Source organism: Ruditapes philippinarum, unplaced genomic scaffold, assembly GCF_026571515.1.
Source record: "Ruditapes philippinarum isolate M1 unplaced genomic scaffold, ASM2657151v2 ctg5025_1_1_1_1, whole genome shotgun sequence".
Classification (NCBI taxonomy): domain Eukaryota; kingdom Metazoa; phylum Mollusca; class Bivalvia; order Venerida; family Veneridae; genus Ruditapes; species Ruditapes philippinarum.
This window is the reverse complement of record NW_026853935.1, coordinates 43,000-70,997: the sequence shown is the minus strand read 5'-3', so window position 1 is coordinate 70,997 and position 27,998 is coordinate 43,000. Positions and strand designations below refer to the sequence as shown.

Genomic DNA, 27,998 nt, shown 5'->3' with positions numbered 1-27,998 from the left:
TTTTAAATTTCCCTACATAGAGAAAACCTCAAAGCACTTTAAAACCATAAAAATATCCCAAAAAAATTTTGGGAAAAAACACGAAAATAATTTTGAGAACATTTTGTTTGTTTTTTCTCGGGACGGATTTGGTAAAAAAGCGTTGCAACGCTTTTCAATTTTTTCACAATTACTTAAGTTATTGGTCTTGTCCTACATCAAATCGAACATTTATCTAAAAAAATACGTCCAGTCCTGTCATGTCAAAAAAGGAAAAAGCACAGTTGAGCCCCTTTAAAGTAACATAGTCTCCAATGTTGTCCAGACAATAACTTCATATTGTGTCTCTTCAACAACTCCTTTCAATGTTTCGTGTCGTTGTCAGCCAAGTTTATAAGATATTGCACTATCCAAATACAAACGAATGTGATTAATCTAATTCTGAATGCCTGGATATAAATATCAATAACAAAGTAATTCCACACTTTGTATGACATTTTGAAGCTTTATTGCAGCAACTTAACAAAATAACTTTCCTAATTATATTGAGAACAATTAAAACAACTTTCAACACATACTTGTATTTGTAACATAACTTAGTTCAGAAAAATATGATAACACCTTTTGCCCTAAAACTCGTGTAAATTAACGTTCCTTGCTTTGAATTTGAAACAATCCAGGTTTTAAAAAATAGTAACCACTGGTAAATGTATACAGCCTGGACATACTGCACAAAGGTGTAGGATCCCCTGACTTTATTCTGAGAGGACAATCCATTCAAAGTGTTAAAATAGAATCTGGATGGCTGTATATAAAATAACACTAGCTAATGTAGTGTGGGTGATCCATATGTGATAACTGGACATAGCAGATATAGTACAAAAATTGTCCTCGTTTTGTGTAAATTGTAGCATGGCACCTAATGCCCAATCTGAAATGGAAAATAATGAATGAATATTAAAAAGTTGTCATTTTTTTTTCAATAAACATAATTAATATATGATTTTTATTTGCACTGTAAAATGGATAATAACGTGTGAAGATTAATGTTTTTATTGAACAATACAACATTGGTCAAATCTTACTACCGTAAAAGGTGTATATAACATTAAAACAAGATAAAGTTAAAGTATATAACATACTTATTTGCATTCGTTTTATTCATGTACAATAGATGGACATAGTTATTTGCATTCGTTTTATTCATGTACAATAGATGGACGTATTTATTTGCATTCGCTTTATTCGTGTACAATAGATGGACGTATTTATTTGCATTCGCTTTATTCATGTACAATATATGGACGTACTTATTTGCATTCGCTTTATTCATGTACAATATATGGACGTACTTATTTGCATTCATTTTATTCATGTACAATATTGAGATGCACCTCTGTGTGTATTCAAGTAAAATATTGAGAAGAACTTATTTGCATTCGTTTTATTCATGTTCAATAGATGGAATACTTATTTGCATTCGCTTTATTCATGTACAATAGATGGACGTATTTATTTGCATTCGCTTTATTCATGTACAATAGATGGACGTATTTATTTGCATTCGCTTAATTCATGTACAATATATGGACGTACTTATTTGCATTCATTTTATTCATGTACAATATTGAGATGCACCTCTGTGTGTATTCAAGTAAAATATTGAGAAGAACTTATTTGCATTCGTTTTATTCATGTACAATATTAAGAGATACCTCGTCCATGTACAATTTCAACGGTAAGTTTCCCTTTTTTACATTTTTTTCTTCAAATTTTGACAATGTGTTCCCTATCCCATTAACCCATATCCCTGTGCATGCCTCTTAGTTAATTACCAATTTTATTCTTTCTTTTATTCATTTGTTTATAATAAATAGTAACACCACGTCCGTGTTTCGCCCTTAGTCCTCGTCGGTTGTTTTGTGCCCTGCTGGACTTTTTGCCGGTGGTACTGGGTAAATGGGTTTTGTTGGGGGTGCGGGGTGCGTTCATTGAATGCCGCGCTTTCTTGTTGATCCTTATTTTCGTATTCTATAATAACAATAATGAGACGTACCTATATCAATCTCGTTGATTTTTGACTTTACAAAGACAATATTTCTGTCGGCCTGGAAATCGTAAGCGTTCATGAGAAGTGAAGGTATATAAAGACCCATTAAACAGTATGGGGAAGCATACTCGGCGTTCAGTCCTGTAGCTACCACCTCTGAGAGTGTCTGAAAAATAAATATGCGTATATTTTTATTTTTTTGGGGGGGGGGGGTTCTTCTTTATATCAACGTTTCCTTTGTTATCTGTTTTTACTGTTGTTTTAATCCAACTTGTGAATATTTCAGTTTTTAAGGCCTTAAAAGGCCTACCCTTTTCCTTTTAGTGTTTAAAACTTTATTTGATTTTGGATATCCTAATACAAAAAAAATACAGATGTACTGAAAGGAAAATGTTTTCTTTTAAATATATCCGATGCGCATGCGCCCCCTTCATCGCTAAATTTGCAAAGCACTACTAAAGTCACGCTATATTTAATTAAAGAGTATAATAATTACATCTTATCCATTGCCATAACTTTGCCCTGAATTCTTGAAACCCATATATGGGCCATGTTGAATAGTAAGATTTTGTATTTTTTCATATTTTTAGCTAATTTGTCTTTTATAACTTCCTAGCCTTTAAAATTCATTCTACAATGTATATTCTAAAAATTGTATTTAAAAATAAAATATTGTGAAGTGAACAAAGAAATTAATTTACACACTGTAAACGTTACTTACAATCCACGTAAATTACCACAGAGATGTCAAAATATGCAAAAATAGTCATAACTGCGTTAGTTACGCAGTAGAAATGTGGTGTTAAATTCTGCAAAATCAAACAATAATCGCACATAAGATGTAAATCATTACATAAATCTTGAAACGTTTTACTTTCCTTAAGATCTTATTACATTTTTTTCAAGTTTGATTTACTTGAAACAGTTTGTCTCATCTGGAGGCATGTAGAATCAAAGTACAAACGGTAAAATAAGCCTACTTACTTTTTGACAGTACTGTACAGCATTTGTTTTCAGCAGTTGCATATCTAACCTCCCTAGTTCATCTAATGCATTGAGGTAAGTTGGAGAATAAACGAAAGCCGAGATCGCGTAGAAAACGAGATTTCCAACCGAGGGTTGATAAGTACGCCCAATGGCACAGGGTTTCGGATAGCACCAGTTGTCGGCGGCAGTTTTAAGAAAAATTTCAATAATTTCAAGGCACTGTGAGGAGTTTGATGACCCCATGATATGGACGGAATTACCACTGGACAAAACAGTTGTGTTATCTGAAATATTAGAAGGTTAAAATAAAAGCGAGTTATCCAATTTAAGCAGAGTTTCTAAATGCGTATAATTATCTAGTTTATACAAATAAATTTCATTTCGATTGTGTTGGAAGCGTTAAGCACTCTCGAGTCCTTTCCTGGAACCAACCAGTACTAAGCAGTTAGTGTACAGCTTCTTATTAACGGAAACAAGGCTTGTCCCTGACAGTGTTTGAACCAACCCAGCTAGCAATCCTTGTGCTTAGACTACAAGTCGAATCCGTAGATTACTACCAGCACTTTATAACTATTTGGAACCTTGATATATTTCAGGATAAAACTAAAGCAATATGAAGGTATCATTATTGCTACATGTATTACAAATAACAGAGATACCAACGAGAAAAGGCATGCATTTGCATAAATGATTAAAATAATGTTCTGTCAGAAAACCTGGTATCCTATCTCAAAAAAGTCTCGTTATGATCAAATTGCTCAAATATTTAAAAAAGAAGTATACCCCTAAAATTTGAATATGAATAAAAGGAATCTTACTCACCACCTTTAAGCATACACGGATTTTTTATGTTCAGATTACTCCCGGCGTTCTGGGCTATAAGATAATCGTTGATTCTAGACACAATATAGTTCTGTCCGTAAAATAGGTAACTATGAGCATACAGTAGATATGTAACATCACCGATCTGCACGGGAAACATATTTGCATATATTGAATGATCTGGTAAAAAGGCAATCTGTGTGGAACCGCCACCCATCTCTAAGACTCCCACAGCCTGACTCGGGGGCCTGAAACAAAATGTTTGCTATATCTTAGTATAATTTTTATTATCAATTGTGTGCAACAAAACAATTATGCACCTATATTAATATGAAAATAGGCAAAGCCTATGAACGAGGAAGTCAGATATTAAAAGAAATATTCGTTTTTTATTTTACATTTTTAAGGTGTAATTCGTTGTTTTTTGCACCTCTTCCGTTTTCATTCGATAAACCTTGACGATTATTGATAAGCCAAAAAGTTGCGCTAGTTCTATTATCGGACTACCCCGCCTCTTATCATTGAGATACATCAAAAATGGAGGCGCCCAATTAGAAATGACTTTGAAAATTTACAGATAGGTAAAGAAACCTATATATATTTTAATATTTGATTTCCTTTTAAATACACGTGAAGTCTATAGCCGGGCAAGCCAAAGCCTGGGTCCGCTTCACGGTCCCGGTCATTGACTTCTTGTATAAAATAGATGGTTGTTATCTTTTCGTATCATACACGAAGAGCAAAGTTTGCTTGAATTTGTTTAAATTGCACAAAATCAGACCATTTGAAGAAAAAGAATCTAGTATTTAGTGTTTTATATTTAAAATACACACTGGAATAGACTTACTAGCTAGTATTCCCGGTATCTTTCCCAAAAGACAAGTTAATAAGAACATATTTTTGAGCAAACAATTTTGTTGTAAAAAGAACACAGCACGTCAATACGGCGTAAATATTACTTATCAAATTATAAACTGTATTCTGTTAAAATATTTTTGCTCTTGTAATTATGGAAAAAAGCGTTATTTAAACTCAATGAATACATATTACAAATCAAATTACATTCTATTTAATTACATTTTTGCTCTTGTAATTACGAGAAACAAAAATATATTTAAGGTCACTGACCACACACGTACATGTATACGATTTCGTCATACGTGAGAAGAGTTGGTATCTTACTTGTTTGACAAAAAGTAACCCCTGAGATAATTGGCTGCTACCCATGCAAGGGTTGGTAACTTACTTGTTTGACCAAAAGAAACCCCTGAGGTAATTGGCTGCTACCCATGCAAGAGTTGGTAACTTACTTGTCTGACCAAAAGAAACCCGCTACCAATGCAAGAGTTGGTAACTTACTTGTTTGACCAAAAGAAACCCCTGTGATAATTGGCTGCTACCCATGCAAGAGTTGATAACTTACTTTTTTGACCAAAAGAAACCCCTGAGATAATTGGCTTCTACCCATGTAAGAGTTGATAACTTACTTGTTTGACCAAACGAAACCCCTGAGATAATTGGCTGCTACCCATGCAAGAGTTGGTAACTTACTTGTTTGACCAAAAGAAACCCCTGAGATAATTGGCTGCTACCCATGCAAGAGTTGGTAACTTACTTGTTTGACCAAAAGAAACCCCTGAGATAATTGGCTGCTACCCATGCAAGAGATGGTAACTTACTTGTTCGACCAAAAGAAACCCCTGAGATAATTGGCTGCTACCCATGCAAGAGTTGGTAACTTACTTGTTCGACCAAAAGAAACCCCTGAGATAATTGGCTTCTACCCATGTAAGAGTTGACAACTTACTTGTTTGACCAAAAGAAACCCCTGAGATAATTGGCAGCTACCCATGCAAAGAACTTACTTGTTTGACCAAAAGAAACCCCTGAGATAATTGGCTGCTACCCATGCAAGAGTTGGTAACTTACTTGTTTGACCAAAAGAAACCCCTGAGATAATTGGCTGCTACCCATGCAAGAGTTGGTAACTTACTTGTTTGACCAAAAGAAACCCCTGAGATAATTGGCTGCTACCCATGCAAGAGTTGGTAACTTACTTGTTTGACCAAAAGAAACCCCTGAGATAATTGGCTGCTACCCATGCAAAAACTCCCTCTTCTTCTCCAGATATAACGCGCACGCTGTTCTCGGGTGTAAGGAATGGACATGTCTGCATGTAATGCTCTATAGAAGTTAAGAGATCTTCCGTTTCGTTAATTTGTAGGACCCGCAAACCTGGAATAGACAACAAGAACCTAATAGACAAGAACCTGGAGCAGATTAGTTTGCATTGATCAAGGTCTTGCAAAATCGTTTCAAATAAATAATATAGTAATTAAAGAGTGAAATTTAATGGCAATAAACGGAGAAAAAACGATTCACATGGATCTGAAATCAGGCTCTTATAGAATTTATTAAAAAGCTAAAATTTAGCAATATGAAATGATAAGTTTTTATTTTTTTTTCTCTAATTAATTTGTCATTTTTAACAATGTCAGGTAATTACTTCAAGTGAATTCATAATTTACACCATGCTCAAGACATGCTGAAGATTCAGCCGGTGCTTAGGAGAGTAGGGCATTGACAGTACATTACATTATCAAATGCGGCCTTTGTACAGGCCGAACAAACCGGGCTTGCAACCATTTGTTATCTTTTTTAGTTAAGAGCGTTCTTTCGTGTGACTACTGTCTTTTATATGTAATTGAAACCTTAATATGTGACATACTGTGTGTAATCAATCTCATTGTAAATACAGTAAGCCCCCGCAAAACCGGTTCTTTACTAAACCGGTTTCCCCTAGAAAAGGGGACATTTTACAAGTTCCCGAATTTATTCTTAACTTTATTTATATTGTAAAAAATCTTTATGAAACCGGTATCCCAAATACCGGAATTTGAGATAATTCGTCAGTTTGTGTACGGAATTTTTACGTCGCAAATTCTGATATATTTCCCAACTTGTCATATACATTTGTGTAAATTTGGGTGCAAATATACAACACGCATGCCTTTTCCACTGACATTTGTTGACAGTAGTTACTGATGAATTGATACATAACTGTATTTTTCAAACATTTACGTTTACCTGTTTATAAATACGATCCAAACATGACAAAGTCTGTGGAAAACTACAAAAAGACCAGTATCAACAATTCCTGCACAATTTCATTTTGTGATTATTAATGGAAAAACAGAGACAAGAAACGATAAGCGCTATCAACGTCTCCCAAAAAAGTTTCTTTCATTTATTCCGTTTTCTGTTAAAACATATTTTTTATTCGGTAATGATTGATGAAAAGATGGATTTCAGATTGTACTGGAGATATTATGATAAGCATTTGCCAAAACACACGCATTAGTAGATTCTTGTTTGATACTGTACAGATATTGAAGAAACCTTGAAATGTCTTTAAGCAAATATAAATACAATCATTGGGATAACAATTTTATAACGCTCGCCAGACTCATTAACCAACAATGGAACTGTTATTCTCGCGCTAAAGGACTATATTTTATGCTAATATATTAATTTTCTCATACCATGTATAATGCCTTAAAGGAACTCCACTGAGGTTTTTGACGTGAAATATTTTTTCTGAGACTGTGGTACCATTTAATGTAGGTCTGGACTAATAACTTGTGTGCAACATTTCACATTTCAAATCATCCACTCATTTCGTTAAATAATAATTATGATAATAATTTTTATTGTACAAAATCACCAAAAATTTTAAAGGGTTGCAAAGCTTTTCACTCAAACTTGGCTAAAAATCGTGCAAAAAATCGTTTTAAACTTAACTTTTGATTAAATTTTTTTATTATCGTTTGCAGATTTTTCTATTTTAAATAAAACACTTGATCTATACAATAATATTAAATTTTATGTTTTTAGGCATTGTGACCTCAGCGGAGTTCCTTTAATTTCCAGCCATTGCAGGTAAAAAGAAACATCCTCCAAAACAACCCACTAAAGTTCTACAGCTTATTTTAACATTTTTGATGTAGAAAAACTAAAATTCTTTTTTTTAATAACTTAAAAAACGCCAGAGTTATAACAAAAGTCTTGTCCGAACACACCCGTGCCGTCCTCTATAAATACTTTGCAATATATCATTCCATAATGATATGTCTGAGATTTGATAAAAGTAATTTATCATTATCAGTTCCGTCAAATTAAGAGATATATCTCGTATGTTTGAAATTCCACCTGTGTGTTGATACAGTATATGAACGACAGGTTTATCGTTCTTTAGATTCTACCATCAAAAGAAATTACTGTTCAGTAAAAGTACATGTATACAATTTCTTGTGATGAATTAGCTATGAAATCGTTTCACAGATATTGAAATGAAACGATGTTTTTTTTTTATTAAAAGAACTGCACAGAATTTATTTTGACATGACGGGAATGGTAATATGTTTTTTTCAAGATGAATGTTCCATTTAATGTAAGTCTAGACCAATACCTTGTGTGCAAAATTTTCAGATAATTCGCTCATTTTTTCCCAATATTGTAAAACGTCAAACCGGACTAAAATAGCAAAAAAATATACGATTTTCAATTAATTCTGAGTATATTTCTTAAATATCTTTTGCATAGCTTTCTTTTTTAAGTTGCTCCAGTTGAACTATGTAAGATATTCAACTTTTATGTATTTAGGGTTTTGGAGATCCGAGGAGTCCCTTTAACGGTAAAGGTGCGATTGTTATAAGTGTTCAGATTTCTTTATCTAATAAAAATAAAGACGTGTGAAGAAAGCTAGTTGCTTAGCTTATCTGAACAGTTCACAGGTGTCTGTCCTGGAGCTAACCAGCACCGGTGTATATGAGGACACATGGTCGTGGCCCCGGGAGGGATTAAACAAATGACCCTTTGGTTGTGAGATACAAACATTTAATATTCTAGGCTACCGAGATACAACATCTCATATTCTGGTTTGGTAATAACACTGTTCAATATAATTTTCGAAACAGTGTATTTTATGTCTTTTAAATGAAGAACGTTTTAATTATATAACGTTACATGTATCTTTCGCTTATTACTTTTTATTATTACTCATATAAAATAACTGATTAAGTTTAAATCAAACGAGTATAAATCAAAGTATTGAAATGTTCATATGGTTAAGTTGACCCCCCTTTGGATTATTATTCATGCTATATTCTTCTATATCGCGGTAATATCACGTTTGTTTGTAATAAGTAAGCGAATTATTAAACCTATCATGAAGCAACTTTTGTTTTTTACAACTTATTTAGACGTACACAACATTTTTTTCTCATTTGTTCCCAACTTTCTACACGCGATGAGTACTTAGAATCATTGACAGCTTTAATGTATATGTTGGCGGAAAGTACTAAATCATTCAACAATCAAAATTGTCATGATCTGCGATCTACCGAGAAAGACAGGTTTTCCTGTGAAGAGTTATTGCTCAATTACATTTTTGATTTATTGAGGAAACAGAAGCTACAACAAAAGGCACAACGCTATCGAATGAAGTCCAAATGCTCCCTGAACACCCTCTGATCATGAGAAAATCACTCTGAAGATTTTAATCACAAGAAAATAAAATAGATCAGCAGGAATCTGAGATAACATGATAGTTGGTTGCCAACAGGTACATTTTGTTTTTATCTCACATGATAGTGTGATGACGCTGAAATAATACTAACAGATGGTCTTGAAGAATTTTTAGTATTTCACAAATTAAAAATTTTGTACATTTTTTTCTCAGTTCTGCTAAGGAAAAACACATTTGCACAAAAATACATTTGTACATTTTTTAATTGAATCGTAAAATGAATCGAAAATTTGTAATGCCAAGCTTTGATTCAGAATAGTATAAATATTTTCTATCGAAAGGCATTTTTGTCCAGTTTATACATGATTTTTTGGCAATATCAATATTTCGGAAGCATTCGAATTAAGTAGTGTTTTAATTGTATTTATTCATCCAAAAATGCCTACAATATACAGACGAAGAATTCAAATAGTTTCAACAAAATATAAAAATATTTAACGCCATAATCGTTAAATTGCATAAGATAAGTTTCAGTTTTATATCCCATATCTCACTTTCAAGTTTCAAAGAAAAAAAGTGTTTTTTATATATTGTGTTTTTAGTCATTAGATATCATTTAGTTCAATACTTAAGATATTAAAAAAATTGATTTGGGCTTGAACCGGTGCTGGGGGGGGGGGGGCTCAAAGATGTTGCACATTGCCTTTCTCCCGATTTCTCCTGATTTTTAAAGGTATCTTTTAAAATGGGTATTTGACGTAATGACGAAACATGTTTAATATCTAAAAATACAAGTTAAACAAAAATGAGCATTACCTGCTGTAGCCATGAAGTATATCGGTGTGTCACTATGTTTATCTTTAGGCACCTCTTTGACAGCATTTTGCATAATCTTGTCCAAATATCCTTTAAGTTCATCCGGTTTTCCCGCAATTTGACTTATACCAGGTTTAAATTTGGTACTTTTAACAAGCTGAAGGTTTCTAACAACACCCGGTTTGCTGTCCTGTCCGTCAGGCAAAGTACCGGATGTTCTGTGGTTCCATTTATAAACTTTGAGTTTCGTACCCGTACTGCCTCCGTCCATAATGATGCCATAACTGTCGTCGTGTTGGTCTGAAGTCTGGGACTCCGCGGTTGTGACGGCAAAATGCGTGCTCATGCATAGTAGGAAAACCATATGCATTTCCTGAAATATATTAAATTGTGTTGTATGTTTTGGGCGTTTTCTTATATAATTTGTCTATTATACCTGCTCACGCTAATTCGGAATATTAAGCAGCTTAAAGTTATTGTTTATTGTGGATTATTTTGTGTAAATTTTGCACAATGTTTCCGATACGTTTGCTCTTTTTCTGGTTTATTTGTGAAAATGCATTTATCTATGTGACCTGTTTAAACCATTTTCGTACAAATTGATTGCATTTTCATTACTTCTTAGCGGACACATGTTTCTTTAGCTTAATATTTTGAAATTATAACATACAAACATTTGTAGAAAATAAAAGCAATATATGCAACCTATTCTACCACGAAAATTGCAAAAGATCGGTTTCGTCAAAAAGTTGTTGAATCTATACTATAATATATAAGTGTATGTAAAACGAAATTCATCTGTCCTACATCTTTGGAAATCTAAAGTACCAGCAACAATTCGTTTGCTTAAAATATTAAGTCAGACAATTTCCAAAAGCTTTCATCTATGAAGACATAAAGACAGTTCAAAATCGTCAAGGGAATTATTTGGACAGAATATGAGTACGTTTTCCGAGGACGAACACGGATAATTAAATGAAACCCTGGGTCCGTTGAGACCTGGCTGTTATGATATATGAATGTGTCTATTTACTAGAAAAAGGCAAACAAACTGAATATGCTAATAAACGGCTATTTGAAAGTGAAACTAGATCTGCTTGAGCCTAAATAAGATTTTAGGGAAAAGAATGAATATTGACATTAGATCATGTACAGTTATCGATAACGGAATATTTTATGCGACATGCGTATGTTTCCTCCGGAACACCCCGACGAGTACACATAATCATCTCAGAAGCAATAGGGAATAACAGTAGATCTAACACGTGACTTTGAGAATGTGTAACATTGCATTTTAAGTCACAAAGGTGTATGGTAAACGTTTGTAGGAAAACAATGTATGTGTATGATATTATGATGGTACAAGTTCTTCGCCAATATTATAAATCTGAAAATGATTTACTATATGAAATGTCGCTTTATCCTAATGATATGCATTTTACTTTTATATTTTTAATTAGAATAATAGAAGTCGACTTTAACACGTATAATGAAAATAAAATGATTGAACAATTCCAAGTAATAACTCAATACGTTTTTACTTTTTCTGGCATTAAACCGAAATGCTATACTCGGTGGGTATATTCCTAAAATTACATTCGAGGTACGAAGTATGACAAAAAGAACTGATATAGTAACGGTGTAACGTTCATTTTCATCCCTTTCAGATCATTCTCTCACACAAAATCATTTTTATTATGCAAAAATGATCCAAATGAAACTTTTTCACATACATCGGGCTAATAATGCACAAAGATAAATATTTAATTAAACTTTGCGTGCATATCGTCATTATCCTTTTTCAAATGTTGTACAAATTTAAGTGCTTTACATTTTATATATTTAGGCCTTTTTGACCTCAGTGGAGCTCCTTTAATAGATTAGTTTCTATTTTGTACAATTAGGTTGTTTGCGTACAGATTTCAGACTAGATTTTGTAAACGCTTTGTCCTTGAACATTGTATCGTTATTTGTAACCAGATATTGTGCATGTGCATCCAAATATGTTTTACAGAACATTCAGTTTATCATACCTGAGATGAATAATGAAGACTTTGCAGATAGAATTGGACGTTGACCTTATGAGCCTTCATGAAAATGGTTTTCTATTTATTACATTGATAAAATTGGAATGGTAATTATTTAAATGGCTTCAATTTATACCTTCTTCTGCCTTAACAAACGGTGTAACGTTGTAAGCAAATTATGCAGGCGTAAATAATATGTTATATATGCCTGATATGTTTGCAGAACACTTATTATCAACTGTTCAAATCATTTTCACCTCCAATTGAGTGTAATACATTACATAATGAAGTATTAATTAAAGATTTTTTTGTAAATATATTAAACGACGTTGTAAATATATTCATTATATTTAAAATTAACATAAAAGTGACACGTAAACTACCAAGTATTAAAAGGCTGGAAAAAATGCCATGTGAACCGACAGAAGATTTGATGTGGTCAACAAATGCTTCCTCTGGGGCACGACCTGTTTTTTTATCTTATTCTTTAACTTTATTTTCCTAACACGTGTGTATGTTCTTGTTTTCAGGAGGGTCTTTATTTTTACAATAAACTAGAACGTCTTCAAATTGTCTCGTTTGCAGCATGCTCGGTTATGTTTACTATAAGTCTGGAATATTTATGTTCATGAAAACTGATCCATCTATTTTAATTATAGATTTAGATGTATATAGTCTTTCTACTCATTGACTTTAAGATCTCATGACTTATATAACAAAAACTATATAATTCACGTTTGTTTTTGTCAATAAAAGCTAATATCTATTGCTTTTATCAATATGAATGGCATACTATTTGTAAGTACTTAACGTTACATAACTGCCTTGCACGCTTGCGCTCTTATCTGCGTTTTATTAAACAGTTAAATGCGGTAAATCAATTTATGTTCTGTATGTTTACAGAAGAATAGTGTTAACAGTAGAAACATCTTTCTTTTTCTTTCCATTTATTGGGCTTGAAACATGTTTGTCTGTTTTGGATCAATATGACATTGAAGTTCTCACCGCTTAAGGTTCGAGTCGCGTTCTCTTTCATATTCTTTCGCATTCTTTCATATGAGGAAGCTATCCAGCTAGCTTACGGAACGCGAATGGATCTACTTAGATGCCCGTTTGTACAGAAGGACGCCTAAGGTCTACCTCCATCCACCAGCCTGTACTGTGTTGGAGCGACGTAAAAAGGGATTTAAAAAAAAATTTATCTTAATCAATTTGAATGCGCAGAAAAAGTCTAGTATTATAGTTACAATATTTTCATTCATTATATCAATATTGTGCTATTGAACTATTTTTGTACATTTTTTGTGAAAACAGTTTTCTCTCCTTATACATTTAATCTTTGCCAAAAACATTGACTATGTCTCATAGCAATAATTGTTAGTTATCTTATCATCGGACAGACGACAAAAAGGCGGCAAATAAAGGGTAATGTGCACCGATGATAGATTTGATTTCATTATAGATTAAACAAGAAACGCACCACTGGCCAAATCACCTTTTATGTCAAGCCATTTATGTCACACGAACATGACCTTTATAGATTTTATCAATTTTTTCCTATTTATAAATTCGATGTATGGTGTTAAAGTGACTTTCTTACGATGAAATAATTAGACTTGACATTGCTGTAGGGAATGTTTTCTTATAAGGTGAACATTTGTAGAATGTCGAATGTTAAGATATGAAGCGATGATATATTTGTCATTCATTAGAAAATAGCATTCCAAAGTCCCTTTGTTCCCCCTATATTTTGAAAGTGATAAGAATCAATGTATTTTCATGATGCATTTTTATTCAAACACAATCATTGCACATGTTTATGATGATTGTCTTGACAAATAAATTAATTAAATGTTAGTTAAACAAGAAGTACGCTCGTACGTCATCATTCAAATAGATTATAGTTCTCATGAATATTCATAATTCAATAAAGAAACGCTTGAACTTTTACTCTGCTGAAACCTAAAATGAATAACCTTCCCAGATGGAACATAAAATGAATAAACTTCCCTGATGGAACCTAAAATGAATAACCTTCCCAGATGGAACATAAAATGAATAAACTTCCCTGATGGAACCTAAAATGAATAAACTTCCCTGCTGGAACCTAAAATGAATAACCTTCCCTGATAGAACCTAAAATGAATAACCTTCCCTGATGGAACATAAAATGAATAACCTTCCCAGATGGAACATAAATTGAATAAATATCCCTGATGGAACCTAAAATGAAAAACCTTCCCTGATGGAACATAAATTGAATAAATATCCTTGATGGAACCTATAATGAAAAACCTTCCCTGACGGAACATTAAATGAAAACCTTCTATGGTGGAACCTAAAATGAATAACCTTCCCTGATGGAACATTAAATGAATAAACTTCACTTATGGAACCTAAAAAAATAACCTTCCCTGATGGAACCTAAAATGAATAACCTTCCCTGATGGAACCTAAAATGAATAAACTCCCTGATGGAACCTAAAATGAATAAACTTCCCAGCTGAAACCTAAAATGAATAAACCTTCCAGCTGAAACCTAAAATGAATAACCTTCCCTGCCAGAATCTTAAACCTGTTGGAACGTAAAATGCTAACTTTTGCCACCAGTATAGATCCAGGTCAACTGAGTATTGTTAAGTCAATTATGCAAATTCATCAGGTAAAGGGTTTAATTTGCATAACATATATTATCATCACACCAAACATTACAATACACGCAACACATATATTTAAATATCACACATGCATGTCTGTCCTAAATAAATTAATTGAAAATACATTCATATTCTGTTCTGCTGCAATTTATTAAACAAACTGGCACGCAATTAGTTTACAAACTATATGAACTTAAATATTGTTTCTCAAAAACGGAAACCGGATCGATAAAACGTAATTGTTTTACTGTTGTTTTTAATACAAATTTAAAGTTAAAAATTGGACAATAAATGATATTCTTTTATAAAAGGATGTAGAAAATAGTGTTATATATCACTTTTAAAGTGTCACTATTGATCAGGGTTGAATATGATATGATGAACTTTATCAGGAAGTACATACAATTAACATATTGTTTCACTTAATGCTAAAAAAATATTATTCGTGGAGAACTAATTTTCGTGGTTTTCGTGGGTAGGTCTATTCATTAATTTCATATCCAACAAATTTTATTTCGTTGGCTGTATAATCATTTCCCTTTAAGAAATATACAATCTATGAATTTAAGAATCCACGAAAATGTCTTTCGTGACAAAATCACGAAACTTCATGCCCACGGAATCAAATGAATTAACAGTATCTGTGCAATATTATTTCGAAAATCCAATTTTTAGATATAAGTAAATATTTGTTAGTCAACATTAAGGATATTAAATCTGTCTGGGGCGGTGCTGCAGTGACTGAAATTATGTTACAATGTGCCTTTAACAGGGCACTATTAAATGACAAACTGCTGTTGATTAAATAGATTAAGTATACCAACAAAATTACTGAATCAAATATAATTAAATAAAAAACAATAAAAAAAGGGAACGTGGCATTATTTGACAAAAGATCATTTCAACCACTAAGCCAGGAACAAACATCGTTTAGTGATGACTAAACGCATTTTAACCTGCATTATTTTATATCTTAACCACTTTCAATATTTAAGTATCAAAATACTTTTTTAAACTAAAAATCACTTCAACAAAACAATTTACTTAAAACCACGCATTAAACTTTGATATCGTTTTCTTTTCCTTTTTTTTTAAAAAAAATCTCATTATACGTATAAGTGCAGTGCAAGCAATAAGGTGCTTTTAAATAGTGTTTTATGAGTTCCATTTAAGTGCTGATGTCAGGTTGAATTATTGAAGACTGAGATATTTACACGAACAGTCGTGCTTTTTTGAAAAGCGAATTTGTATTTTAATACCATATACTTAAATAACAAAATTCTATCCCATCTTAGATTAATGATCTTATGATTATTCAGCATTAAAGGGACTCTACTAGTAAGTTTTTTTTTTTAATTTATTTTTCTATTTTTTTTTTTTTTGCACTCGTAATTTTTTTTCGAGATTTATTTTCCATTTGATCAGTAACCCTTGTGCAAAATTTCAGATAATTCACTGCTTTTTTTTTCAGGACAAACATTCTAATTATGACAAATGATCCAAAGTTGAAAAGCGTTGCAACGCTTGTCACACACAGCGGACTTAGAATATCACAAAAATACGATTTTCATTTTCTTAATCATATTTTTCTGTTGTAAATGCCCCAGCTTATCTAATTAAGAAATTCAAATTTTATGTTTTTTAGGCTTTGGACCTCAGTTGAGTTCCTTTAATGGGCATGAGTCCGTATAACAAAAGATCTACTAAAACTTAAATATTCTTTATGTATGACCAAGGTTATGTTTTAAAATATATAGTATAATTTGTTGGAAGGTTGATGTCAGCTTATTTTCAGCGTGTTTTAAAAATATAAAAAATGATGTCGAGTGATATAATATTCATCTTATAAATCTATTTCCGGGCAAGTTCTCTTCCGGAAATATTTAAAGCGTTAAAACCATGCCAGTATGTACGGGTCCTTATGCATACGATGTCATGATTAATTAACTATTTGTAGTCAAATTAAAATTGAATATAATAAAATAAAAAAATAAAAATATCTAATATTGTTATAAACTCACTCACCATTGGCAAATTGCGTATCATAGTTAAAGTCCTGTTTTATTAATTTAAAATAAGATATATGGTTTAAATGTGCATTTATTTGATTTATCTCTTTATGATATTTCTCATTATGCAAACCCGAATGATAACGGAAAGTTTAATCAAGTACAATGCATGCACATTTTAGTTTGACTGTGACATTATTTTGTCATGTAAAGTGCATTGCAAGTGTATAAAGAATGAAAATCAATAGACCGTACGGTCACGTGATCATATAAAATAACGTTTACAGACACTTAACGAACTTTAAATTCCATAAAAGTTGTCAAATTCAAACAATAATTGTAATATACGTAGGTTTCTTTTAAAGAATTTGAATTTATTTCTTTTTATTGTAATAATATATAAACTGACAAAATGCTCATTTTCTCGCTGTCAGAATCAGCTGATTTAGTAATATATTTCAAAAGATTGACTTTTATAATGGTGATTGACCAATAACTGATAATAAAAATGTTAAGGTCAAAACATGAAAAATACATACATTATAAAAAGACTGCCCAACTCTTTGATTTCTTTTGCATAGTAAAATATAAAATCGAGGACAATAATGGACAAAGTTATTTTGAGATTTACCTGTGCTTTTACACTTGGACCGGTATTATATCACTTTGAATTATTGCAAAGTTATCAAAAAGTGTCTTTTCCGACCAAATCAAAGCTCTTTGTTAAACAAACAAATTTGACATTTTTAGAAAAAGATTTGAACGTGTACATTTTAGTATGCCAATTTCAGAAATTCTAAGACACCATTAGCATCGCTATCTAAGTATGACAGCAACTTAGCGTCTTTTAGCAGAGTGAGACGTCTTCTATCGTATCAAACGTATCTACCTCTGTCAAAATATAGGTATATTTAATGATTATATGAGCCGCGCCACGACAAAACCAACATAGTGCGGTGGCGACCAGCATGTATCCAGACCAGCCTGCACATCCGCGCAGTCTGAACAGGAACCATGCTGTTCGCTATCAGTTTCTCTACTTGTAATGGAGTTGGTAAGCGAACAGCAATGATCCTGATCAGACAGCGCGGATGCGCAGGTCGCAAACCCATTATGTCGGTTTTGTCGTGACACGGCTCATATATTTCTTAAATCATTGTTTCGTGTGATATTTTTATCATATGATTATTCCATCTGCCTTGTGCTGTCTCAAAACACTTGAGATAGAATTCTGCACTAAAACGATCGTAAGAACTGACAAATGTGACATGAGTTTATAGCACAAACTATACGGTATGACGTCACAACTAAAACATTTTACTCGGACGCGCAAATCCAAGATGGCGTGTGTAACTGATGATTCATTTAAAAGTTTTGTTGATTAGTCGGTATTGATCATATTTCTTATTTTCAATTTATAGCACTATTTTAAATCATGTGTTATACATCAATAATGTTTGATAAGTTATTTAGTTGATTAGTTTGATAAAAATAAGATTCTATGCATACATTTTCTTCCCCGAAAAGCATAAAATTTATATCATGCGTCATATCGTGACACAGATTGTTCATTTTATAATGATTATTTTGAAAAAATAATAACATTATTGTTAGTATAACAAAATACAATGTGTCTTATGACCAGAAATAATTGTTTTGATTTAAGACTATCTATTCTGATTTCGTACATTGTTTTACATTAAAATATATGTATTGCGGAAATAAAAAAGCTTGAACTCATATCTCCGATTATAATACTGATACATGTATATTATAATACGAATCAAAAGTGACACACTCGGCATATATAAATGTACTAAGTTACTCATGTGAAAAGCACGCTTAAAAGAGTCAGGCATCTGTCTGGTGATTTACATGTACGTAGAATTCTGATATATGTTTAATTATTTGTTTATCGCTAAAAGATATGTTGAAGTACTGTCTGTTCATTATAGAATAAAGATGTATTTTTTTTCTTCTATTCTATACCAGTTAGCCTTTGACTTACATGATGCTTTTATAGGCCATAACTCTATTGGGTATGCTTATTGCATAGTATTGTTGTAATGAACATCACATATCTTTTACCCCCACTATCTACCCCCCCCCCCACCATCCCCACCCCCCCCAAAAAAAAAAAAAAAAAAAAATAAAAAAAAAAAAAAAAAAAAAAAAAATAAAGAAAGAAATAAATACATAAAGATTAAAAAAAAAGATGCGACATATGCATTCAACCCGAGCCTCAAGTCTATCAAGCTCGTATTATTTAGTAAAATTAATTACATGTTGTAGCAATATGAAGAAAAATAAAGAAAGTTGGACAGAATGCACGGACTAGTTGTATAAACATTTAGTCAGTGTATAGATGTATACATAACTGAACATCCTCTCGCTGTATAATTGGATACCGGATTTATGTTATCATATTTTAAGATTATTATGTAAACCTACTCTTTAATCAGCAACTCAAGACATTACATAAGTGAAATAATGTCTTATGATAATATTGTTTAGTCTAACTTACAAAAAATTTACATAGGATGGAATGAAAAATGACAAAAATCTCCTTTAACCGTGACAGAGATACATTTGAAGTCATGACGAGTAATATAAGTTTCTTTTGAACATTTGCAATGCCTACAGCAAGTTTTTATAGCAGTATTGAAAGTATGTTGACTTAATTCCGTCGATCGGTGGCAATATATGTTTGACGTATCGTAGTGGTAAAAAATGGGGGGACATTCTTCGATGATTGATTTTGGCGCCAATCTCCTAGACAGCTAATACGTTGCATAGTAGGAAGCAGGAAAACAAATTAGTATATAACCAATTCGTATAACAAATATTTACTTAATAGTTACAGTCATATGCCTCAATTTATGACATTAGCTAGACAATAAATGTTATATGTTTTTATCTAACATCTATGCAGGATATAAATGCCTAGTATCTTTAGAATGAAAGACATCATATTGCGTTGCGAGTCATTCTCCTAGTTTTAATATGTCGAGTCATATTAAGAGTGGATACTTGTGGTGAAAACCACTCTTTGCTAGGATTCATATGAATACAAATTACTAACAAAACAAAATGATTGAATAAAATCTTAATATATTCTTATAATTACTTGTTTATTAGCTTTAATGTAGCTCCACTAAGAACCAAATCGTCACCTTAGTGCAATATCTGGTCTTCCTATTAAATTTAAAAGGAGCCCATGCGGACCCCCAAACAAAAACAGGACAGGGCACAAGGCATAGTGTAAGGTGACGAAATGCCAAAAAGGTAGGAAAGAAAACCCTGTAAAATTATGTAATTCTTATATTGATCAAAGGGGACAAGGGAAAAAGGAATCCCTAAAGAAAGCCCAAAAACGACAAAATTGAAAATTTGGCAGGCTCTGTTTGATTAAGCCTGTTTATGCTCGTGATAGGTATACCTAGACCATGAAGGTATGATCGCAGGAGCATACCAAGGGATCATTGTCTTGATATGAAAGATATATACATGTATTTAAAAGCAACAAATGCTGAAACAACAATGTCAGTTTTTCATTCTGTTACAGAATTGTAATGAAATATTTACTCGCTTTAACCATCAAACTAAACTAGCAAATACAATAATTCAGTAATATACATCGATTGAAAGAGTGGACTGAATCACAAATATAAAATATTTAGGGAACTTGCTGTCTAAAACGTTACCCTATACAAGCTGAATTTGTCTAATGGATTGTTCCAGCTTTGAATTAAGAAACAGTCAAATCAAATTGTAAGAGTTTTCATTATTATAATGTTGAACTACCAATAGCATAGAGACTAGTGAGACTGCCCCGATGTGTGGAGTCGGTTGGTGACAAAGGGCAAACACAATCCGTTCAAGAATGATAAGGATTACAAAATGTTATAGCCACAATGATAACAGTATTGCCGAGTCACTAGCAACCTTAAAGATGTACATTTTTTCATAAAAATCCCTGACAACAATATATGGAATTAAAAAACCAGCAATTATCAAAGGTCAAATGAAATCAATGACTTTTCAAACATTTTGTTTTTCGATTCATTATTTAGCCATCCTTGTAGACTTGACATTATCTTCGCCACAGGAACAGCTGATTATTTTGAGAAAAGTATTAAAGCATTTAACGAAATAAACGAACAAATCTTTGTATTGCAGCTGCATATCCGACATTAACAATTTTGTATTTAAAAAAACACCCATGCAGTTATTGAAAGTGGGAAAAAGCTCCGTAAACTTATAGCAGCTGAAAATATAGGTGTTTTTAAAATAATAACTTTCATTGAGATTATAATAACATCAACTTGCAATGTCTAACTATATAAACAATACTTCAGCAGGCTTTTTGTGGTATATACAGGTACCTTGCTATTTTTGTATATTCTTTACGAATGTAATTAAAAGATGATGGGTAATAAATGAATATGAATAACATTTATTACGTCTTAGTCCTCGAGTAAATGTAAATTTATTATTTTCTACTTCGTGCTATAAAACATTTGCAACTGGGAGATACTGAATGGTAACAAGCCAAATCACTGTTTTTGTTAATATGATAAGTAAATAATGCAACATCCAATCCCCCCGCACCGGCATCACTTCTCTCTACAGTAGTGCTGGCGTAATTGGTATTTTGAAACGTACATTTATAATTACATAGAAATGATATCAAAGTTATGGTTGTCAAACCTTAATTTTCTGATACAAAATCTATTACTCAGTTACAGAGCACCAATGACTTAGCAATCGTTGGCAACATTACGGTCTTCGTTTGGTTATTTGCAGATAAGATCATCAACTACTAAAACATTAAAAGGAAATGTGATCTCTTCTAGCGTATATTTCAATATATGAGAATATATTAAGAACTGAAATACACAAACACATGCTCCAAAAAAAAGGAACTCATATCCGAGCAGAATGCCTGTAATTTTATGTGAGCAAACTTTTATCTTTTCTATTCCATTTTCCATTTGCTCTACTCCATTCATTGGTTTATTGTTCAATTGCAGTCTGGTCGTAAAGGCATATCCCCTGGTTTGTTTAATCTTGATTGAATTAGTGATGGTGTCGGTCTTAATTTAGTTTTACAGACAAATAATTAATTGTAATTTTGTTGTTAAAACTATTTTGATCAAATATTTCACAAATGACATCACAGGAATTTCCATAAACGACGTAGGTCAAAGAAAAAAAACATTTTCATAGCATGTTAGTAGGATTCTGAGTTACATACAATGTACACTATTTTTGTCATCTATTAGGATGTTAACGTAAAGGAATATACAATTATTTATACTCAAAACTTTCATATTTGTTATTGTTAATAAAGCATAAAAATCCTTACTGCCAGCCCTTTTCAAAGACGGAAACCAAAAGTGTAAAAATTATGCATGCTATAATAAAAGACATGTTCTGAATTTCTATCTTGCAAAAATGTTTGTACGTTTTTTTTTCTTATTGAATTTAATTATCAGAAATGTTATTGCTCGAAGTTATAATCATTAATTCAAAAAGTATGTTGCTTTTTAAACATTGTAAAATGCAAAGTAATTTAATTTTAATTTTAAGTTAATAACAGTGTCAGATTTACAACTTGTTAATTCGTATTTGGTGACGATAATGGCTTAAAATTATAGGAAATATATCAAATGCAATTATTTTTCGATCTAAAAGGACATTGATACTGTTTTTAATCAATATTTAATATACAAAATTATCAAAGAACATAATACCTTGTTATATCTTGGAAAATACCTTCTCATTTACATGAATATCCAAGCATAGATAACATTCCAGAAGCTCATTATTGATAATCCATGGAATCTATTTCAATTTAACATTTCACATTTCATCTGCTTTGATGATCGGACATGATTTTAGTTTTATCCTTGGAATATTAGATACTCCAGGAATACTACACATGTTCACAAGTTAAACAATACGAATTGCTGGCTATGTCTATCTGAGAGAAGAGTAGCTGGTGAGACAATTCTCTTATGCTAGTAGAGTTAACTCGATAAACTTCTCGATGTATGTTACTGAATTAGATGTACTACTTTGCAGTGACATTAGAACCCTTGATCGGTCATTATTTAGTTGAGTGATTAGAAGAAAAAAACATGTATCCCGTCGTGCGTGTCTCGTCCATAAAGAGTTATATTTATTGAATATAAGTATTATTCTACTTAATAATGTTATGATGGTGTTTGTTATTAAGAACACAGGCGCTAGTCACATAATCAAAAATTTTACATAATCGGTCTATATATGTATATAAAGATATAAGGCCCCCAACGTAACAAAAACATCATGCGGAACAAACAAGAAGACTGCTGCAATAAAAGACCAGATCACGGTTATCTCTTTCTGGTCGCCATCTGAAAGGATCAATCCAAGTGCCAACGCTTTTTATTTCATTATAATCCCTCAAGTAGCAAAGAAATTGGGAAAAGTTTCGCAAAATGCCATTATTTTCAATTCATGTCGTTTTCGACGTCCAGTCCATTCATGTATACAAACACAATTTCTGATCGATTTTTACGAAAAAAACAAAAAACGGCTAGAATTTCCACGTACGTTCCATAAACAAACTCTTTTCCTATCGATCTGCGAAGTCTTCACTGATCAAATGCACTCTTCGTACGTAATTCATTAAAAATACACAAGGATCTCGCTTGTGACAGTATTTTATCGCCATGTATAGCGCATGTATATATTGATCCGCTCTGAATATTATATAAGGATTTGATTGGTTAAGATAATTACCGGAATACTATTGACCAATCGTATAATTCTATTTCTTTGCTTCATTTACCTGTCACTTCAAATTCAAAATGGCGCACTTTACTTGACCCCGCTTCTACAACCAATATTTTTTAAATATTTGCGTACAAAGAGGACTCTAATTCAATTTAGACTTCGCAGATTGATAGAAAAAGAGTTTGTTTATGAGTTTTATGAGGAAATTTTAGATGTTTTCTATTTATTTCGTAGAAATCGACCAGAAATCGTGTTTGTATACATGAATAGATTGGACGTCGAAAACGACATGGATTGAAAATATTGGCATTTTCTGAAACTTTTACTCATTTCTTTGCTATTTGAAGAATTTTAATGAAATAAAAAGCTTTAACGCTTGGATTGATCCTTTCAGATGGCGACCAGAAAGAGATAACCGTGATCTGGTCGTTTCTTGCAGCAGTGTTCTTGTTTGATCCGAATGATGTTTTTGTTTCGTTGGGGGCCTTATATCTTTATATACATATATAGACCGATTATGTAAAATTTTTGATTATGTGACTAGCGCCTGTGATTAAGACATTATTCCCACATAGGAAGATCTGACTGGGTTTACAAATGGAATGGTCCTTACTGGAACATAAGCTGTGTTAATGTAATGTTCTCAAAACTCTGGTTTTCAGCAACATCGTTAAACTTGTTTTTTTAAGCTCCTCGGCCAGTGATTTTAGATATGTTTCGTTCAGATTATTACAAATTTTGAAAGTTGTTGTTCTACTACTGAGGTGATAAAAGAATAACATCAAAACGATTCATCACTTTTACGATGTTGATTGTTGCTTGTGTAGCACATTCAAAAAAGTAGGACATTCAATTGGATAGCATATAGACAAAATAATTTTTACTTTTGTGGTAAAACCAGTTTATGTAAAGAGTTGATAATAAGCATAATCAATGTATAAACAAGCTATATCATTTTATGTTACACCTTGTAAAGAAAAAGTAACTGATTTAGATGATCATTTCCAACAGCAATCGTTCAGGATTATGCAAAATTAATCAACAACGAAAAACAAAACAACAAATACTTTATACCGACTTGCAAAACTTTTGTGAAGACTATGAAACAATCAATTTCTTTTTTTAATTCTCAAAAAGAGTATGTCAAAATTGCAACATTTTCATGCACTTCTGAATGATCTATAATAAAATACCATATTTTTTATTAGATTGCTCATCAATTCAATTTTATTTCTATTTTAGCATCGACGGAAGAGCTGAATTACACAAGTTATGGGACGATCGCTGTTTAATTGTATTTAACAACGTAAATCCGTTCTTTATTACCATGGATCAATTGTGATGCAAATTTAATTGAATTATCGCTTCGAATAAATAGCTTTTCTAGACAATCTGTGTGAATGATAATGAATATGTTTCACTATTTGATGTGCTTTGTCTACATTTGTAGAGCACATGGCGAGAAAGTGGTTACCTTGACTGATTGCTTTTATTATGTGTATGACCGAGGTATATTCAAACTAGACCTTTTTTCGGCCAAAGGCCGTCTGATTTCACATTGACTTCCGCTAAAATTAACAGTAAAGGAATGAATTTAGGCAGAATTTCTATTGGTCATTCTAACACTAATAGCCTGTTTGATTGATACTTTAGAAGAGCTTCCGTTATAGGTAGAGGTCTGTTCGATTGCGCGATGGCAAGAAGTGTTGGAAAAAGATATAAGTCAGAATAAATATAAAAATACAACAATGATATTTTTTAGATGTTTCTTACAGCTTTTCAATAAATATATGAAATTAAATATGACAGATCGTCTTTTTAATACATTTGCGTTCGATATGGTTTCTCTTCTAAGCTGTTCTAGTCATTATATTCTCTTCTCGAACCGAACATAAGAGGATTAAAACGAACTTTCGACTAATTTACAGTTGCAAAATTCTCCGTGGAATTAGTGTACAGTATCTACTAAATCTTTGTTTTATTATAAATTCCTATTCAAATCAAATTCCATTTTGATTAAAATCAAATAATGTAAGTAATATTGTTTAAATCTAAGATGACAATTAATGGGGAAAAACATTGCGGGTAAAAATGAACTGAAATAAAACTATTGAGGACGAATAAAATGTTCTGTTTGCGGTTAGCATGGTTAGTAGTAGCTTATCCTATGCAAGTTAACAAGTTTGACTTCGGCCGAGTATCTTTTTAAAGGTACTTCTTGTTTACTCACAAAACAGCATGGCCAGCTCACACATCCGTGTAGATTTGTGACGACCTTTTATGTTTGCTTTTTTAATTTCAATATATGGCAATATGATATTGAAAACTTAAAGTAAAGATTGATAACTCTTCGGACAATTATGTGGCTCAAATGCTTAATGTTTCATGAATATATGCATACCGAGTTCGGGCAAAAGGTATGTTAGTAACGAATTAAAGATATTCAGAATTTTTTTTAAAGATAATTCCGGTCAAGGGACCAAAGAAAGTGTGAACGAAAAGGTGATTTGGTTTTATCAACTTGGAGGGTATTTGTATTTAACCAATCATAAATGATTTTTAAAATGATAATAGAAAAAAACCCGCTAGGACTTTACTTTTCATTGCACATGTCAATATAAAACAACACAAGAATGCCATTTCGTTAGGGAGTTTTGCAGTAAAGTATTTTATTTCATTATTACGCTCTTTATACAAATATGATATAACTTTATAATAAATTTCTTATATATTCATTTATTTAGTTTGCGAATTCTTGATAAGAAACAAATTCGAATCTCAAAAGACGCATAATTGGTATATTACCTTGGTGATGATTAGCTGTAAATTAAAGGCAATAGCTACATTTTATATCTGATCAAAACATTTGATTGAAAGCTACCTACTAAGTTTACCTCTCACTATTAAATACTAAAACAAACCCAATCTCTTGAGTTATTACCTTTCTAATTTCGTTTGCTTACGATATTATGTAGAAATGCATTTTCCTACATCAATAAATTATTTCATAAATTATATATTATTAAATCATTTTAAAAAACACAAAGTTTAGTGAGGTCGAACGTTTTAACCATTGTTATGTCATATGAAATAAGTCTTTTCCATAGTGAAAAAAGTAATACCAATACAACAGTCAAAGAAAATTTCATTGGTTGTAGTCCTATATTTATTTCTATTATTTCAAGCGCCGCATATGTACTCACTTTTTGCCAGTTATACTACATATATTTCATTTTAGTTGTTTGAATGACAATAAGCTATTACTGTTGCATGCCAAAAACAAAATCGACCATGTAAGAAGTTAATGATAATAAGAAAATACTATCATGAGTTACCAAGGAAACTCAACGTATCAAAATTCATTTGCCATATATTGTAAAAATATCAAATATTCTTCTCTAAATACTTTTGCAAAATATGAAATATCGATTTTGATTGATATATTGTAGAACTTATAATTATACTTCATTTTTTATTAGTTATTACATATATAAAGAAGTCAAACCATAAATACCTTTCATTTACGGTATTATCCAATCTGAAACATAAACAAATTCCAAAATTTCATTTTTGAAAATCCTCGGAGGGCATTTTACTTCGTCATTTCAAAATACATATAAATTCATTATCAAACTTATATTAGATATAATAATCCTATCACGCGCATGTTATATCCACGAGTAAAGCACTCCGCGCGCTGTCTGTTGGGCAATACTGTATACAATATTTGCTCTTTCAAGAACAAGCTTGTCTTTCTGACTATTGGAGAGAGCAGAGCGTTTAAGCGGATAAGAGTAAGTATACAAAAAGGACGATCTATATATAGAATGCAGTACGTTTTAAAGTTGTTGTTTTTATTATACTATTTAATTTCATTAAAACAAAATTCTTTTTTTTTTTAGAAAATCTAGGAGAGAAAGCATATGAAAAGTGAAGAAATCAGCAGTGTCACTGGGAAAAGAATCATTGTAAAGTATCACGTGGTACATTCACAATATTATTTTCTACACCTTGAATCATTTCACTCTCGTCGTAGATAAATATATAATAAATTATATATTTTAGGATGAGCTTTAAAGATATACAATGCTCATCTTTAAGTAAAACAATTTTATCGCAGAAATTTATTGAAAAATATGAAATTTTTACTGGATATGTTTTATTTGAATAAACGAATGTACAAACTATGTATGGGAAGCTGCATTACATATAAGGTCAAGCTAAGTTTGTCCTTTCTAAAAAAACTGCACTTTTAAATGACACTATATAGTCACATTGTGGCCTCTTATAATGTAGAGTTTAAAACATAACATACGAGCGTATCTACTTTGTGTGAGGTCG

At 31.8% G+C, this 27,998-nt stretch overlaps 1 protein-coding gene across 3 annotated transcripts; it reads right to left on the bottom strand.

Annotated features, from left to right (window-relative positions):
• Positions 1-127: 127 nt before the first annotated feature.
• Positions 128-27,391, bottom strand: LOC132738449 (ectonucleoside triphosphate diphosphohydrolase 1-like). Of its 3 annotated transcripts, none has more exons than XM_060725953.1 (7): positions 27,172-27,391; positions 10,182-10,554; positions 5,896-6,073; positions 3,839-4,086; positions 3,014-3,300; positions 2,036-2,195; positions 128-910 (listed from the first exon to the last, which is right to left on the bottom strand). In XM_060725953.1, the coding sequence occupies exons 2-7, from the start codon at positions 10,549-10,551 to the stop codon at positions 765-767; spliced, it is 1,389 nt and encodes a 462-aa protein (XP_060581936.1). In that variant the 5' UTR covers positions 10,552-10,554; positions 27,172-27,391; the 3' UTR covers positions 128-764. The 3 variants fall into 3 exon arrangements, with proteins under 3 accessions (XP_060581936.1, XP_060581934.1, XP_060581935.1); XM_060725951.1 differs by lacking the exon at positions 27,172-27,391 and adding an exon at positions 22,631-22,782; XM_060725952.1 differs by lacking the exon at positions 27,172-27,391 and adding an exon at positions 16,891-17,086.
• Between the last annotated feature and the right edge of the window lie 607 nt (positions 27,392-27,998).

Coding starts and splice junctions, on each gene's coding strand:
- LOC132738449 (XM_060725951.1), bottom strand. CDS start 22,660: ATGAGAAGGTATTTTCCAAGATATAACAAG. Junction 6,074..10,181: donor ATACTTCATGGCTACAGCAG/GTAATGCTCATT, acceptor TGTCTATTCCAG/GTTTGCGGGTCCTACAAATT. Junction 4,087..5,895: donor GGTTTCTTTTGGTCAAACAA/GTAAGTTACCAA, acceptor ATTTTGTTTCAG/GCCCCCGAGTCAGGCTGTGG.